This window comes from Macrotis lagotis, chromosome 7 (genome assembly GCF_037893015.1).
Source record: "Macrotis lagotis isolate mMagLag1 chromosome 7, bilby.v1.9.chrom.fasta, whole genome shotgun sequence".
Classification (NCBI taxonomy): Eukaryota; Metazoa; Chordata; class Mammalia; order Peramelemorphia; family Peramelidae; genus Macrotis; species Macrotis lagotis.
Window position 1 is genome coordinate 73,310,710 of NC_133664.1, and position 15,266 is coordinate 73,325,975.

The following is a 15,266-nucleotide window of genomic DNA, read 5'->3' on the forward strand; positions in this document are numbered from 1 at the left end:
ACACATATTTGTTGAATCAAGTTTAACTTTAAGGTCTTTGTCACAATGTAATATCCAAAAAGTAATCATTTTGCTAATCCCAGTTTTCTCTGGTGTAAATGATGCTTAAAGTTTCCTCAGGACCTACTTTTTAAAAAATATTTGCTGAACAACTTTGATATACAATATTCTGAGTAATATTTCTCCTACCAAAATCACAATTGTATAATGAAAAGTCTTCACTCTTTCTTTTGTGGCCATCATTTTAGGTTTTCAATTCTCAGTTCATATTCTACCACCAGTCATAAAAACTGTATCTACTAATGATGGAAAAGAGGCAAAGATTGGAATGGAAGATCATGGAGCATCTTTTTTGAACTATATTTGGAGAATGGCGTAGTTTCTGTTCCTGTGTTTTACTCTGGGATAAATTAGTCTCAGAATTAGCTGGTTAGATTCTAGACCAAGGGGAGTATCTTCAGTATTGTGAATAGGGCAATGAACTCCAGGAAAGGAATAGCATCCAATTGGGACCTTTTTAAAAACACTACCCCACCCTTGTCTAAGAAACAGGAAAGAAAAATCTGATAGATTTTCATGTTACTGAGTAACACTGCTTCACGGAACACTGATCTCTCAAAAGAATATCTGTGGGCTTTCATAAACATAGTTTCTCTTACAATAGACAAAGGGCCTGCTTGTGTTTTACAAGAAAAGCCCAATATCTGATTATGGAAAACTGTTTTCCAGAAAGCTAAAGAATGCTTGTTGTAAGGAGGAATGCTTTAAAAAGATTGAAATAGTAACAGCAGAGAGATAGACCAAAAGACATTCCTAGCTATTGGCTGGTTGGGAAAAATATTTCAATTTAACAGCCTATTATTAACTGCCAGATATAGACAGAGAACTACACTGTTGCTAAGAATAAATGCATAAATATAAAAAGTAAAAATTCCTGCCCTCAAGGAACTTACAGACTTCAAAAGTCAAACATGCCACACAATGGAATTAATGGATCTGGAGTAAGAAAAGAAGGGTTCAAATCCAAACTCTGCTACTTACTACCTCTGTGTGACCCTGGACAAAACATTTTACATGTCTAGACTCCAAGTTCCTTCATGATAAAAGCAAAGGAGCTAGACTCAATAATATCTAAAATCCCTTCCAATTCTACATCTGTGATCCTCTTAATATCAGTTATTTGTCATCATCATACTCTATGAGAGGCATCATAGCAATGGATAGCAATCCTAGGCAGTATTCTTTGTTGTTATTTCAGTGGTTTTCAACTATTTGAGGTTTTTTTTTTACAAAGACATTGGAGTGGTTTGCCATCTTCTTCTCCAGAGCTAGGAATACCTGGATTCAACTCTGATCTTTGATCAAAAAGAAAAAAGTTGTCTGACCTTGAATTGTCAATAAGTTACTCACCTGCTTGGTAGGAGGAGCTATACCAATCACAGATCCACTCCCTATTACCTATACTGTAATTTATTAGGTCATGATCATTTAGTAAGAAGTATGTCCTGAATTGTCATTTTAAAAAATGCTTCAAAAGTAATAAACAGTTACTAATTTTAAAAGACTAAGACAACATACAGAATAAAACATTAGACAGAAAAACTAAACAAAGAATTCATTCTATGGAATTCTCAACAAATAGTCATTTAGCTTCCTCTAGAAAACATCTATCCATGGGGGGATATGCCATTTTCATAAGGTACTTTTCACTCCACTTTTCACATATAGAACTGAAACAAAGATTTACTGAGTGACTAATAAAGTTTTGTCTTTTAAAGTTATAAATAGGTTAGTTTGCCTGGAGCAAGTAACCTTACTATGTAAACAATAAACTATGAATACTCAGCTTATGTAAACACAATTAGTGACCTTAAGAAGAGTCTCCTAAGTTCACAGTCCAGCTCTTGTGGCCTCACCTCAGTTCCCAAGTTCCCTGGTCAGGCATGAAGCTTTATCTTTAGTTCAAAAGCCAGTGACTGAATGACTGCTCAACTCTAGACTAGAGGAACAGTAACTCTGCTGCACCCACAGGTGCTGAAATCAGGGAAACATCTTGGGTTAGTGATTAAATGAAAGAACCCAGGAATTGAACAGTCAGGTTCTCTGAGGATTCTAGGGAGGAAGACCTGCTTTTCTGGCTGAACTCCAAGAAAAATCTCTCTTCCCAAAAATGTTCTCCTAACCAGAAATTATTCACTTAGTCACACTGCAACAATTCACCAGTAGATAACTTAATTCCCCTATGGAAAATGAAAATGTTCCTAGGAGGCAAAACTGATACTAAGTGTGAAGAAGTGCTTTTGTTTTTAATACCTAATTAAAATTCAACTACAATAAAGAAAATGAGAAAACAGGACTTGTGTTGCTACAGCAAAAAAAAAAAAAAAATTACAATTGAACATATGTATTAGTTAGTGGTCTTAAAAAATTTCAAACCTTGCCTGGGACTGAGTTCAATTAATACTCTGCAGAGAAGATATCGTGAAAACTATTTCTGAGACTTTGCCCTCCTGAGAGAGAAAATGGAAGAACTGTGTTTCTTGTTTTTAGAGAAATCAGATATTACTAAGGTTAAAAGGTGATTGATATAATCTTTTTCACTGTGATAAACCAATGAAATATTTAAATATTTTTCTGTTGTTTCCTGTAGAGTCAAATAAAGTGAATAGCCAGTAACACTGAGGTCTGTTTAAGCCTAATTGACTAGGGAGTGAAAATTTGAGAAAGAAGTCAAAAGTTATGGAGAAAGTTTCTCCATTATACTTAATAAATTGAAGTGGAGAATTTGAGGTTAATGAGAGATTGTGTGTTCTATCAATTTTGAAAAAAAAAAATATGAGAACAAATCCTTTGTTTAACTTAAAACCCAGAGTTGAGAATCAAGAAGAGAAATGACATACTAGTGGCTAAAGAAAGGAATGAACATCCCACATCCAAAACAGGATATATGTAGGTTTCTTTTCCCAAACTCTACTACAAAGGAAAGGTAAAAAGGGTCTTCTTGTCCATAATATTTCAAACTATCAAATGGGAGGGATCTGAGAGGGAAATGTGAAACAAAAGGAAACATTATTTCATAGCTTCAAATTATGAAATCATGTACAAAGAAAAGCTTAAATTATTCACACTTCAAATAACTTAGAGAAAAAGGTGAATTGTTTCAAGATTCAAAGCATGATTTGTAAGTCAAAAAAACACAACAATGCCTTTGTCCAATCTACCCCTCTAAAAATTATTATCATCATGGAACAACTTGACTAAATGAGATATTTGTAAATTACTTTGTAAACCTTGAGGCACTATGTAAATGCTGACTATTATTATTATTATTACTATTATTATTATTATTAGAGACAAAATATAGCTGGAATGATTATCATCTGATGCCATCTAAAACTAATATGGCATAAGAATGGGGAATATGTCACATCTCTCAACCTCAAGGTCTCTTATTGTGCAAGAGAATTATTTGTCAAACTAGATTTCCCCAGCATGCATAATTCTCCCTAGATTAAACTGAATTTTGTGAAAGCTAATAGAATGTCTTTTAGAGAAAATGAATTATAATTGCCTAAAAATGTCCTTATGACCTACCCAGCAAATGAATTTTTAGATGGCATAAAACTGGAAATGTGAATTGCATTTCATTACCACATTCTTGTAATCTGTTTAAGGAAGTTGTATTAATTCTGCCCTAATTCCTATCCCTAAACATTTCCCAACACTGGAATAATGTGAGCAGTTTTTATACTAAAACTGAAAAACATGGAGGGAGAAGCTGGAGAAGAAGCACAAGAACTTTCCCCTTTAAAGGGGAAAGGGTTGGGAGAAGAGAACATCAGCATTTAATAAACAGCCAGACTATATTTTGAGGCAACTAAACTCTGCCTCTTTTATCCTAATTCTCTAATGTATTCTAAAACTCAACATGTTGGTGGGGGGTTAAGAAAAGAATAGTTAGAAATTATAATTTACCCAAAATTATTACATCAATTATTATGAACAAAGGTATTGCTTTGATCGTTACAGAATGTGTTCAAAACTATGTTAATTTTTTTGGAATCATTTCAAAAGCATAACAAAAGAAACAAAGCATGTACACTATTCTGTTGAATCTTTTGAGAAGCATTCTCATGCCTCAAACAAGAAAAGATTTTAAAAACTTGTTTCTTTTTTAAATACCTTAACAAAAAAATATTTGAATGTATACTCAGATTACTTTTAAAAAATTATATGATAAAACCTTAAGGTATCAGGGTTAATAAATCATTAATAATGTATCTGATGATCACTGTATTGATTAGTTCTTCTCCTTTGTTATCAAAGAAGATCAATATGGCATCACTATGTTTGAAACAAATTACAGTGTATCCAACTGTGTCTATTCAGCCCACTATGAGCTGGAAGGTTGGGGACAAAAATTCCATGTGAACACTTGGGGTGGGTACTCCAAACTTAAGGATTTCCTTTGAGCTGCTTCAATTCAATTCCTCATAGAGTTATTGCACCTTCAGTGATGAGGGTATGCCATGTTGGGCTGTCCTGAATGAGTGTCTTCCATGCAGTACAATCAATTCTTCAATGAGACCTGCAGGGTGTCTCGGTATCTTTTCTTCTGACCCCCTTGTAAGTGCTTGCCCTGTGTGAGTTCTCCATAAAAATTGTTTGTTTTTTTGGGCAAGCTTACATCTGGCATTCTAATATCATGTCCAGTCCATCATAGTTGCATTCTCTGAAGTAATATTGAAATGCTAGGTAGTTTAGCTTGAGAAAGGACCTCAGCATCTGGTATCTTCTCCTGACAGGTGATCTTAAGACAATTTAAATGGAAGCAATACAGGCATACAGTAATGAGGCCAGCACAATGTTTCTGTAAATCTTCAGTTTGGTAGTTGGTCTAATACCTTCTCTCTCCCTTATTTTCTATTGGAGCCTCCCAAATATTGAGCTAGCTCTGGCACTATAAGTTTCAACCTCACTGTCAATGTGTACCTCCCTGAAAAGGACACTGCCAAGGTAAGTGAACTTGTCCACAGTACTCAAAATTTCTCCATTTGCTGTAATCAATGGTTCCACATAAGGATGGTGTGGTGCTGGCTGATGGAGCACCTGTGTTTTCTTGATGTTAATTGTTAGACCAAAATTAGCTTAAGCAGCAGAGAATCAATCCGTCATTTGTTGCATCTCAGCTTCAGGGGCTGCATTGCAGGCACAATCATCTGCACCAACACTCCCTCCACTTTGATCTTAGCTTGTAGCCTTTTCATGTTGTAGAATTTGCCAACAGTGCAGTAGCTGAGCTTGAGGCCATGGTTCATCCTCATTGGAGGCATTAGATAATGTGAGTGAAAACATCATGCTAAAAGTATAGGAGCAAAGACACATCCTTCTTTTACTCCATTAGTGACTAGGAAATCTTGAGAGCATCATCCACCATCCAGAACCTGGGTATGCATGCATGCTGTCATGAAATTCATATACAATACGAATGAACTTCAAAATTTTCCAAATTGACTGACAGTATCAAAGGACTCAGTCAGATCGTTGTATACATTTTTAATTTAGGACATTATACTCCCTCTAAGGGACTGTTTCACTAATACAAAGGATACTAGAAGTAAGGTTGGGAGACGGAGGGGTTGAATTGGCTGCAGTAGAGAAGACAATTAAATTCCATTAAAGATGACTAAAAAGGAACTGAGCAAGAATGAAGGCTCAGATGACATGCCTTTATTAATTTATAGTGGAAAAATCAGCTTGATTTTTTTATGACTTACTCCAAAATGGGAGCAAGAACAGAGAAAGTGGGTACTGGAAGTCACCCAAGATTAGGGATTAGTCATGAAGAATTGACACAGGTCAAAAGGATAAAAAACTCTAGGTTAGTGATGAATACACCTCTGAAGTGGAAGGTCATGGGGTATAAATTGAGTAAAGAGGTAAACAAAACCAGAACAAGTGGAACTGGAAGAAAAGGAAGAGATTAAGGGAGCTCAGAACAGCCCTTCAGGTACTTGAAAAACAAAAAGTTTGTTGCCTCAACAACCTGAATCTTCTTTTCCTGTAGTTGTCTCAATTGCTCCTAAAATCATTTCTTTTTATTGTGGTTACCTTCATACCTTCACCTACACTAAAAACATGATATGACCAATGACGAATTACAGAAACACTATTACTTCCCTCATTCTGGATATGGTGGCTGGCAAACAATGAGAGCTTACTAAGTACTTTTTGAGTTAACTTGGTTGGACACCAATCAATTAGTACAGCTAGTTTCAAATTAATTTATTTGGTAGCTACATTATACTGCTAACTTAAAATGCACATATCCACTTAAAACCCAGAAGTCTTGTAAATAGATTGCAACTAAGACAGTTTTTGCCCATCTTAAAACTATACAATGGCTATTTCAAAATTGAGTATGACTGCATACATGTCAATTAAAATGCATCCTCCATTCCACCCTTCATGCAAAAGATAGCTAGAAATCCCAATTCTGTACTATGCATCACATCAGCTCCATATATGTATCAGTCTGATGAACCTGACTTTTGTGTAGATATCCATCCACACAACTAACTCAATTCAATTCCAAAAATATTTAAGTGGCTGAGGGGTGGAAGAAAGTAATTATAAGTATAATAGGAAAGAAACAGTGCTCTCTCTCAAAGAGTTTAAAATCCAATATAAATAAGGACTGTTCACAAGACAAAATGTAGTGAGTGCAATGGTGAGGGATAGACTAAAGAAAATTAGAAAGAGGAGAAAAGATAAATCCTTTATAGTGGAAGCCTGGAGTTTGAAGCAGTGGCACCTAAATTGGACCTTGGGGTAGCTAGGTAGCAGCTCCATAGTCCACAGAGCACCAGGTATGGAGTCAGGAAGGCTCATCTTGAATTTGACACTTACTAAGCCTCACTTATTCATCTGTAAAATGTGCTGAAAAAGGAAATGGCAAACTACTCCATTATCAACCCCAGATGGAGTCATGAAGACAAGAGTCAGAAAACTGAACAACCAACTGAAGCTTAAAGACAAGGATCTCAAAGATAATTATTATATTTATATTAATATTAGTGTTTTAATATTTATATAAGCATCAATACTGACATACTTAATAAATAGTAAATAATCATAAGTATAAAACTTTAAAATAGGCAAAGCTCTTTCTTATCAATTCTGTAAATTTAGATTGGATAACAACTGACTTCTGCTTTTAAGTTTAGAAGCTACTTTATACAAATGCACTATTCAGATATCAAAAATGCCGCATGAAAATCATGCAAATTAATATTACCTGCATCTTACAGTAAGGAAACATAAGCTCATAAAGTTTGGGTAATTTGTCCATTGGTGAAAGATGCAGAACTTAGACCTGACTCATTGATTCCAGGGACATTTTCTGTCATATCAGAACTGATTCTTAGGGGAGATAGGGAAACTGTGGATTCTAGTTGCATATGAATGTATGGTACCTGAATAAGAAAGGAAAAGAAAAAGACTTTATTGCAGCTTGGTTGAAATATAGTGTAAAAGAAATAAGATTGGACAGGTAGATTGGAGGGGAATTATTGAAGGCCTTGAATGCTAGTCTAAGTAGTTTATATTTTACCTAGAGATAACAAAAAGTCACTTTGCTTTTAACAAGGAAATTCCAAGATCAGATTTGAGTATTAGAGGGATGGATATGGTAGTGGAGGTTGGACATTAGGAGACCTGTTAGGAAGCTATAATTAACTGTAGTCCAGAGAAGTAAGTAGGCTTTGAACAACTGTTAATGGCAGTTGGAGAGGGGAAAAAAATGAGATAGATGAAAGCGATATTACCTGATAAAAGAGTTTTAAAACAACTTGTCTTACCCATAGGTGAAAGGAGTTCTCAAGTAAAAGATTATCAGACATGCCATAAGATTTATATACTTAGATCAGGATATGATGCACACAACACTGCCATAACAATCCATTCAAAACCAATGTTTTTAAAAAGTTTGACACTTATTTTCTAGATGGATAGACATCTTTAGGTAAAAATTCCAAAAATATGCAACTAGTCCAGATCTCTTCTATATAAATTTCATATTTCACCTAACAATTACAAAAGAAATAACCCTAAATAATCAACTTAGCTATCCCTAAAGTTATTCAACCATCTAATCCTGGGACATAGCCAAAGGAAAACATACCTTTGCATGTTTACTTTATAATTAATTCACAAGACCAGAGTCTGACTTAAGTACTAAAAGAAATTTTTTGGCATAGAAAGCAAATCTCAATGAAACATGATAAATTACAAATAGCTCAGTACAAACATTAAAAAAAATCAAGCATATCATTCCCCAACATTTCCTATTCAAACAATCCTCTTTTCATTATAGATTTGTTCATGATTCATCTCTTGCACCTGGATATTCCAAACTAAAAAACATCCAAAGCAATCCTAATCGATTTTCATAGATGAGGACAAAGCAGCAGTTAAGGGACTAACTAGCCTTGCAGTTATGGAAGACCAGACTTCAAGTTTTCTCTATGCCCTTTACCAATTATGTGACCATTGGCAGGTCAAAGAACCTAAACTATATAAGTTTATGCATCAGTGCAGGGAGCTACCCGTAATAACAAAATGGAAAAAAAAAAGTTATGAAATTCCACCAATTAGATAAATAGATAAGAAAATGAAAAAGTTAAGAATTCACCTCTAATCTTCCCTTGAATCAAATTTATAAAATAGTAAAAGATTAAACTTCTGCCTACCTCACAGGTCCTTTGGGAAATGGTAGGAAGGAAGCTATCCAGCTGTATGTGATGGACCCTGTATTCACATTCATCATATCCAGCAGTGCCAGATGTCCTGGTCAGAGTTCCACAACAACATAACATCACAAACCTGAGATCTAACCAAGAGTAAGTCTTCACTGAACAACTGCTTCCATTGTATGATATGGAGTATGAGGTCAGAGTTATTTGGAAGGCAGAAAGGACCAGCTCCCTCATATCACCTCAAAACCTGCTGATGTCAGAGGTGGGGTTGCTTTCTCCTATCACCATCAAGGGAGGATTCTGTGATTGTATCTTCAAAAGATTTGCCAAGAGCTAACCGCAGCTGAGGTAAGATCAGAATTCATACAGTGACTATAACAAAACAGCAAATGACATTGTCTTCTAAAGATTCTAATAACAGAATAAATGCCAAAACTATTGCACTCTAAGATATATTTCTAAGACACAGTGTAGAGGGTGGGGAGAAATGTCTGAAATGCCCTTCTCCAATGCTAAGCCCAACCCACGTTCCAAGGCTCAGTTAAAACCTTCCTTCAGTCTCAAAGCCTTTCTTAACCATTTCAAACAATGACCTGTCTTCTCCATTGAATTCCTTTAGTATTTCTAGTCTAATGTACTTGTCATTCATAATTTAAAATCCTGTTAAGTTTTATTCTTATCCATTAAATAGTAATCTCTTAACTACATACAATTAAACACCACACACACACACACACACACACAATGGGATCCTAAAGAGAACAATGGAGAGATCAAGTAATTGGACTCAAAATGCAGAAGGAATAAGAAGCAGCATTATCAGGATATGAACCAAAAATGAGATCCCATGTCCCTAACTCCACAACTGAATCTCTTCCTCTGATACTGATAAATATGTTGATTATATGACTTGGTTTCACCTAAAGCAAGATAAATTGACATCTGGATTACAAATATCCTTCTTCTAAACTATCATACTATGCATCTAAATGACTCTAAAAGAATCCTATTTAGAATAAGCAGACCATATTTAGAGACTGAATGGTCCAAGGCCCTCCAGTCTAAACTGAGATTCAGATTACTTGACCAAGATCACAGAGAGAGTAGTAAGACTCAGGATTTGAATCAAAATCACTGCTTTCTCTACTACTCCAAAATGCATCTATGGTATCTAGATTTTTAGTTTTCCACTTCAAGTGCTAAGTTATCAGTTAAGGAACTCAAAATAAATCAGTAAATAGTTTTGCTGCAAAATAATTTTGATTTCACTAGAATAATATCAGTTCTGTTAATATAAAATCTTATTAATATTTTAATAGTGTAAGAAGTAAGGTTTCTCCAATTAAAAAATACAAAATACACACTAAGGGAATTCAGTCAAAGCATCATTACACAATCTTTAATTAATGTATTGGAATAGAATATATCAAGCAGCAATAAAATTTTCATAGGAAATTTAAATGGGAGAGGAGGGAAAATGATATAAAACATGATGAGGAATAAACAGTTTCAAAGATAATCATAATGTGAATTTTTAAAGGGTAAAACCTATTTTTAGACATCAGAAATGAGCTCATCTGTAAAATGGCCTTAATAGCACCTACTTCCAGGGTTGCTGTGAGGATCAAATGAGATAAGAATTATATATTGTTTTGCACATTCATTGCCTGGCCCATAAAAGATGCTCTTTGTCTAAGTATATTTGTTATGATACTTTTGCTGAGTCCCCCCACCCCAGGATTGGAAAAAAAAAAGCAGGAAGGAAAGAAATAAAAGCTTGTTAATTGAAAAATAAGGTTTAATAAAAATAAAAAGTCAATAAGCTTTTCAGTGCTGTTTATGCCATTATGGTATTATTTAAGTTTTTGGTAATTGAGAATCTCCAAGAAGTTGACCCTGTCTCACAGGATTTGTACTTTCATTTGAAGGAACAAAGAACCACTTTTCCTGTTAGCATATAATCTTGACAAACCACTGCTACAGCAAAATGGAAAACAAAACAAAACAACAAAACCAGGAGTCCTGACACCTGTGATACTGGTTTTTCCTCACATTCTCACAGCAGCATATTTCAAAGTGCTATTCTATGTGGTGCACTGGTATCTTTTATGCCTACTGATATCATTCATTTCGCTTAAATATTCCTGAAAATGAGGGGCCATGCTTTACCTGGGAAACTGGCAGAGTGGCATGCAGAGTGGCACAGCCTACTCTTTTCCAAGAGCACATATTACTTCCAAGAGCAGGGTGAGGATGATAGAAAATCTCAGGGGGCAGTTAAGTGTAATGGAAAGAGAAATGCATTTGGAATATGATCATAAATTTAGAGCAGAAAAAAAGATAATCTAGTCCCAAATCTTCCTTTTATAGAAATGGAAACTGAGGTAAAGAGGTAAAGAGAAAGGTTTAAATCCCTTTCTCCAAAAGTTACTAAACTTTAAATCCCGATTCTACCATTTATTGCCTATTTGAATTTGTGACAACTCTGGGTTTCAGTTTGCACATTCTGTAAGATATAGTACCTGACCTTATGGAATTTTTCATCTAATTACCAAGTACAAAATAATATACAAGAATTCCTAAATAAATGATACTGAAGATAGCTACTATAAGAGCTAAAGGGGGGGGGGGGCGCCTAGGTGGTGCAGTGGATAAAGCACCGGCCCTGGAGTCAGGAGTACCTGGGTTCAAATCCGGTCTCAGACACTTAATAATTACCTAGCTGTGTGGCCTTGGGCAAGCCACTTAACCCCATTTGCCTTGCAAAAAACGTTAAAAAAAAAAGTTAAGGGAAAAGAAACTGCTGTGGGCTAAACATAGGGAAGAATTAATTGAAGAGTATTCAATTCTTGGAATATGTTTAGGGAGAGAAGGAACCCTAAAATGGAATCTTGCAGCAAAGGAACTGAGTACCAAGGATAGCTGTTGTTTGGTTAAGAGTAAGTAATGAGCTACTTATATATGCTTTGATAATAACAACAATAATAACTGTCATTTCTCTACTACTTTAAGATCTACAAAGAATGTTAACATTAGAAAGAACCAGACTCCCAGTCATAGAATGACATAGATGAGTTCAAATGCCTACCTTTGCCACATACTGTTATATGACGATAATCAAATCACTTAATCTTTCAGTGGCCGGCCACCTCTCCCAGTGGCTGTAATCAATAGAAGGTTGGATCTCCATTGAGTTCCATCAGTCAGTACTTTCTCCATTAAAAGAATCAAAGATCTAGTTCCTCCCCTCCCCCCCCACAAAAAAGCTTTACATAGTGTCTCATTTGATTCTCAGAGCAACCCAGTGAGGAAAAGTATTAAAGATATTGTTGTCTCTATTTTACAGGTGAGGAAGTCAATGGACAAAGAGATGAAATGATTTGCTCAATGTCACACAGCTAGAAAGTGTCAGATCACGATTCAAACCCAGATGTCTTTTGGCTTCACATTCAGAGCTCTTTCCACTAGTGAATGCTTTCTGTTAACTGAACCAGGTCTGAGGATATATTCAAACTCTAACCCAGTTGCCCTTGATTGTCTAAAGCACATATTGGCTCACCATTTTCTCTGGCTAGTCTATGGTAATATGATCAGGTTTCTTTATGAGAAAATTTACCTTCTTGCTACAATGTTTAACCAACTGCCCTAAGCAAGCCAACAGAAATAGGAACCCAAATTTGTGACATATAAAAGTGAAGACAATATCAAAATACAATGTTAACCAAAGAAAAACTTGTCATTAAAACCTTTTCCAAAAAATCCTACTCCATAAGTACTGTTTTATTTTCAAAGCTAGAATTCAATAAAATAAGGAATTCTACCTCTCAGAAACAAGATTTCATTATTTGCCCCATAAACCACTGTGTGGTCTCCAGAAGTTCTTCCTGTTTACCAAAGCCTTGACAAATGGTAGATCAACAAGACTAGACAAGGAAGACACAAAACTTGTTTGGCAACTGAGGTCACAAATCTGCTCAGCTAAGTCATAGAGCAATCTATTTAAATATGCCCCATATTATACAGGAATCATGTTACTTATATGATCTTCACATCATATAGTTTTGTCCTGGCCACTCTTTCCTTTTCAAGCCTGATATTCTCAATCAGCCTTTTCTGAGTAATATTCTAAATTAGCATATTCTGGGTAATCTTCAAGAACAGGACTTTGCCTATCCCTATCATAGTTGGGTAATTGTGTTAATGAATTCTAATTAGTACCCATATGAATACATACACATAAATGACATAAGTTCTGAGATCCTTCCTCACTGAGACTTCATAACATAAACCTATTCATTAAGCTGGATAAATGTAGTTTATATGAGAATTTTCATGTGATGTAAGCACTTGAGTTTTATTCCCACACAGATCTGAACCATGAACTTCTAGGATTCTTGCTGAATCCAATCAGTTTTAATGGCATCAAAAAAAGTCGGACCTATGAGACTTGTTACACTAATTTTCAATGGTATACATAATAGTGTACAAATAGTTTACAATTTTCAATTGTATAAATAATGTGCATGCATAAAAACATCCAATAATTGAGAATGTATTTTAAAGATGACTATAATATGCAATATTATAATATGTAAAAGCAAAGATAATATCAAAAAACATATTGTCATATATTCAAATGCTTTTTTCTCCAAAAGTTACTTAAAAGATTTAAAATATGTTGCCATTTCTCATCACCAGAACCTTTTAAAACATTCACAAATTAACTACTAAACTCTAATCTACTGAGCAATTGTTACAGAGTCATTTGTCTTCACTCAAGAATGATGACTGTAATTCAGGATAAAAATCATAGCATCATGAAGTAAAAGATAAGACTAGCAGTGAACCTGGAGAATTGGGGAATTTCTAGCAACTTTTCAGAGTCAAGACTAGAAAGGAAACAAAATCATTTAGAGGGATGGCAATTACTTAATTCTATATCTGCCATAAAAATTCTGAGCATCCAGTCACACCCCAAATAAAGGAAGGAGGGGCAGGGAAAAGTTCTGGTATCTATGAAACTTGCACAACATCAGAAACCCAAATAAATATCATTGGCTTTCATCTTAAAAACATACATTTTGATGTACCTTTCAAATACATCCATGTGTATGGGGGGTAAGTATTCACAACACAGGCTATGGGGCTACTTGGTCGTGTTTTTCTCTGGACTTACTTCAGCTGATACATATACTATAATGTCCATAATTGGGAGTATGTTAAGCCACTTAGAAGCAAGGATGAGGACCATGTCCAGAAGAAGCTTTGAGAGACTAAATTACCTACAAGTAAGCCAAAATCTCATGATATCAAGACAAATGTTCATCTATTTGTATGTGCATGTGTGTTACAGACTAAAGGGAGAGAAAAGGAAAAAACTTCACAAGACAAATCTCTGAAGAATTGGACATTGAACCTTGATCAGGAAAAGAGAAAGTAGATATGGGAAATGTCAGTGCTACTGGAGGTTACAGGTAATGGGATATGAACCATTCTGTATCATTAGCATCCATGCTTTGTTTGAACACTTGCATGCATATATTACATATTATGTATGTGAAATTTTCTCTTTCTTCCATATGGAGAATTCCCAGATCATAAAGATCAGCTCCATCTTACAGAGTTGCCAGGGACACTCCACGGTCATGCAGTCAGAGACACAGATTAAGCATAGGTCACTTGACCCTGCATCTTCCTGATTCTAAAAATCTCCACCACCAACTGTTCCATGCTGTTCCACAAAGAACCTTTACAAAGTGGCAAAGTCAAACACTTCTTGCAGTTTGTTATATTAAAATAGGTTTTTTATTACCATTATGATAACAATTAAGAGTATTTATAAATGTTATCAATTTTCTCTCATTTGATCCTCTCCATAATCCTGTGAGTGAGATAATGGAGTAGGGACTAGAGTCTATCAGGAAGTTCTAGGTTCATAAACTACAAGTGATTAACATAGCACCCCAGTGGTTAGACAGTAGCTGGATAATAGTAGGTGCTCTAAAAAGTGTTTGATTGATTCCCTCTGATATAAACTGACTGAATGATTCAAAAAAATCACTTCTTCTCTCAGTGCCATGAAGAAGTTTGGTATGACCAAAAACTGAAGATCAAGGGTCAGTCAGCAATAGGAGAGGGAATGTCTTCACCAACTAGTTCACTATTCCAGTGCAGATCCTATCCTATCCAATTATTAGCCTCATTTGATAAATGAGAAAACTAAGGTGGAGAGGGGTTAGGTGACTTGCTCAGAAACATACAGCTAGTAACTGTTCAAGGCAAAGTTGAAATTAGTATTCACTTTGCATCCGAGGAATCAGGAAAGGCAAGTAATCTTGAACTGAGCTACCTTAAGGGAAAATGGAGTAATAGAAAGAAAACTAGTTTGGGAATCAGGACATCGGGGTTCTAGTCCCAACTCTATCACTGCTAGTTGTGCAAATATAAGCAAGTCATTACAATTTCAATACCAAACAGAGCCAGAGTGCAATTTTCTTAAACTTTTTTTTC

The 15,266-nt window shown here is 35.1% G+C and overlaps 1 protein-coding gene across 23 annotated transcripts in view; it reads right to left on the minus strand.

Annotated features, from left to right (window-relative positions):
- PARD3 (par-3 family cell polarity regulator) overlaps positions 1-15,266 on the minus strand; it is a 710,070-nt gene that overhangs the window by 588,289 nt on the left and 106,515 nt on the right. For 3 of the 23 annotated variants that reach the window (XM_074193141.1, XM_074193140.1, XM_074193136.1), the window contains exon 1: positions 8,751-10,043. The exons of 13 other annotated variants lie outside the window; for them this stretch is intronic. In XM_074193141.1, coding sequence (XP_074049242.1) covers positions 8,751-8,990 — 240 coding nt within the window. In that variant the 5' untranslated portion in view covers positions 8,991-10,043. Of the gene's footprint in view, positions 1-8,750; positions 10,048-15,266 lie in introns of those variants that run through there. 7 more of the 23 variants (XM_074193148.1, XM_074193139.1, XM_074193142.1 and 4 more) reach the window with 5 other exon arrangements.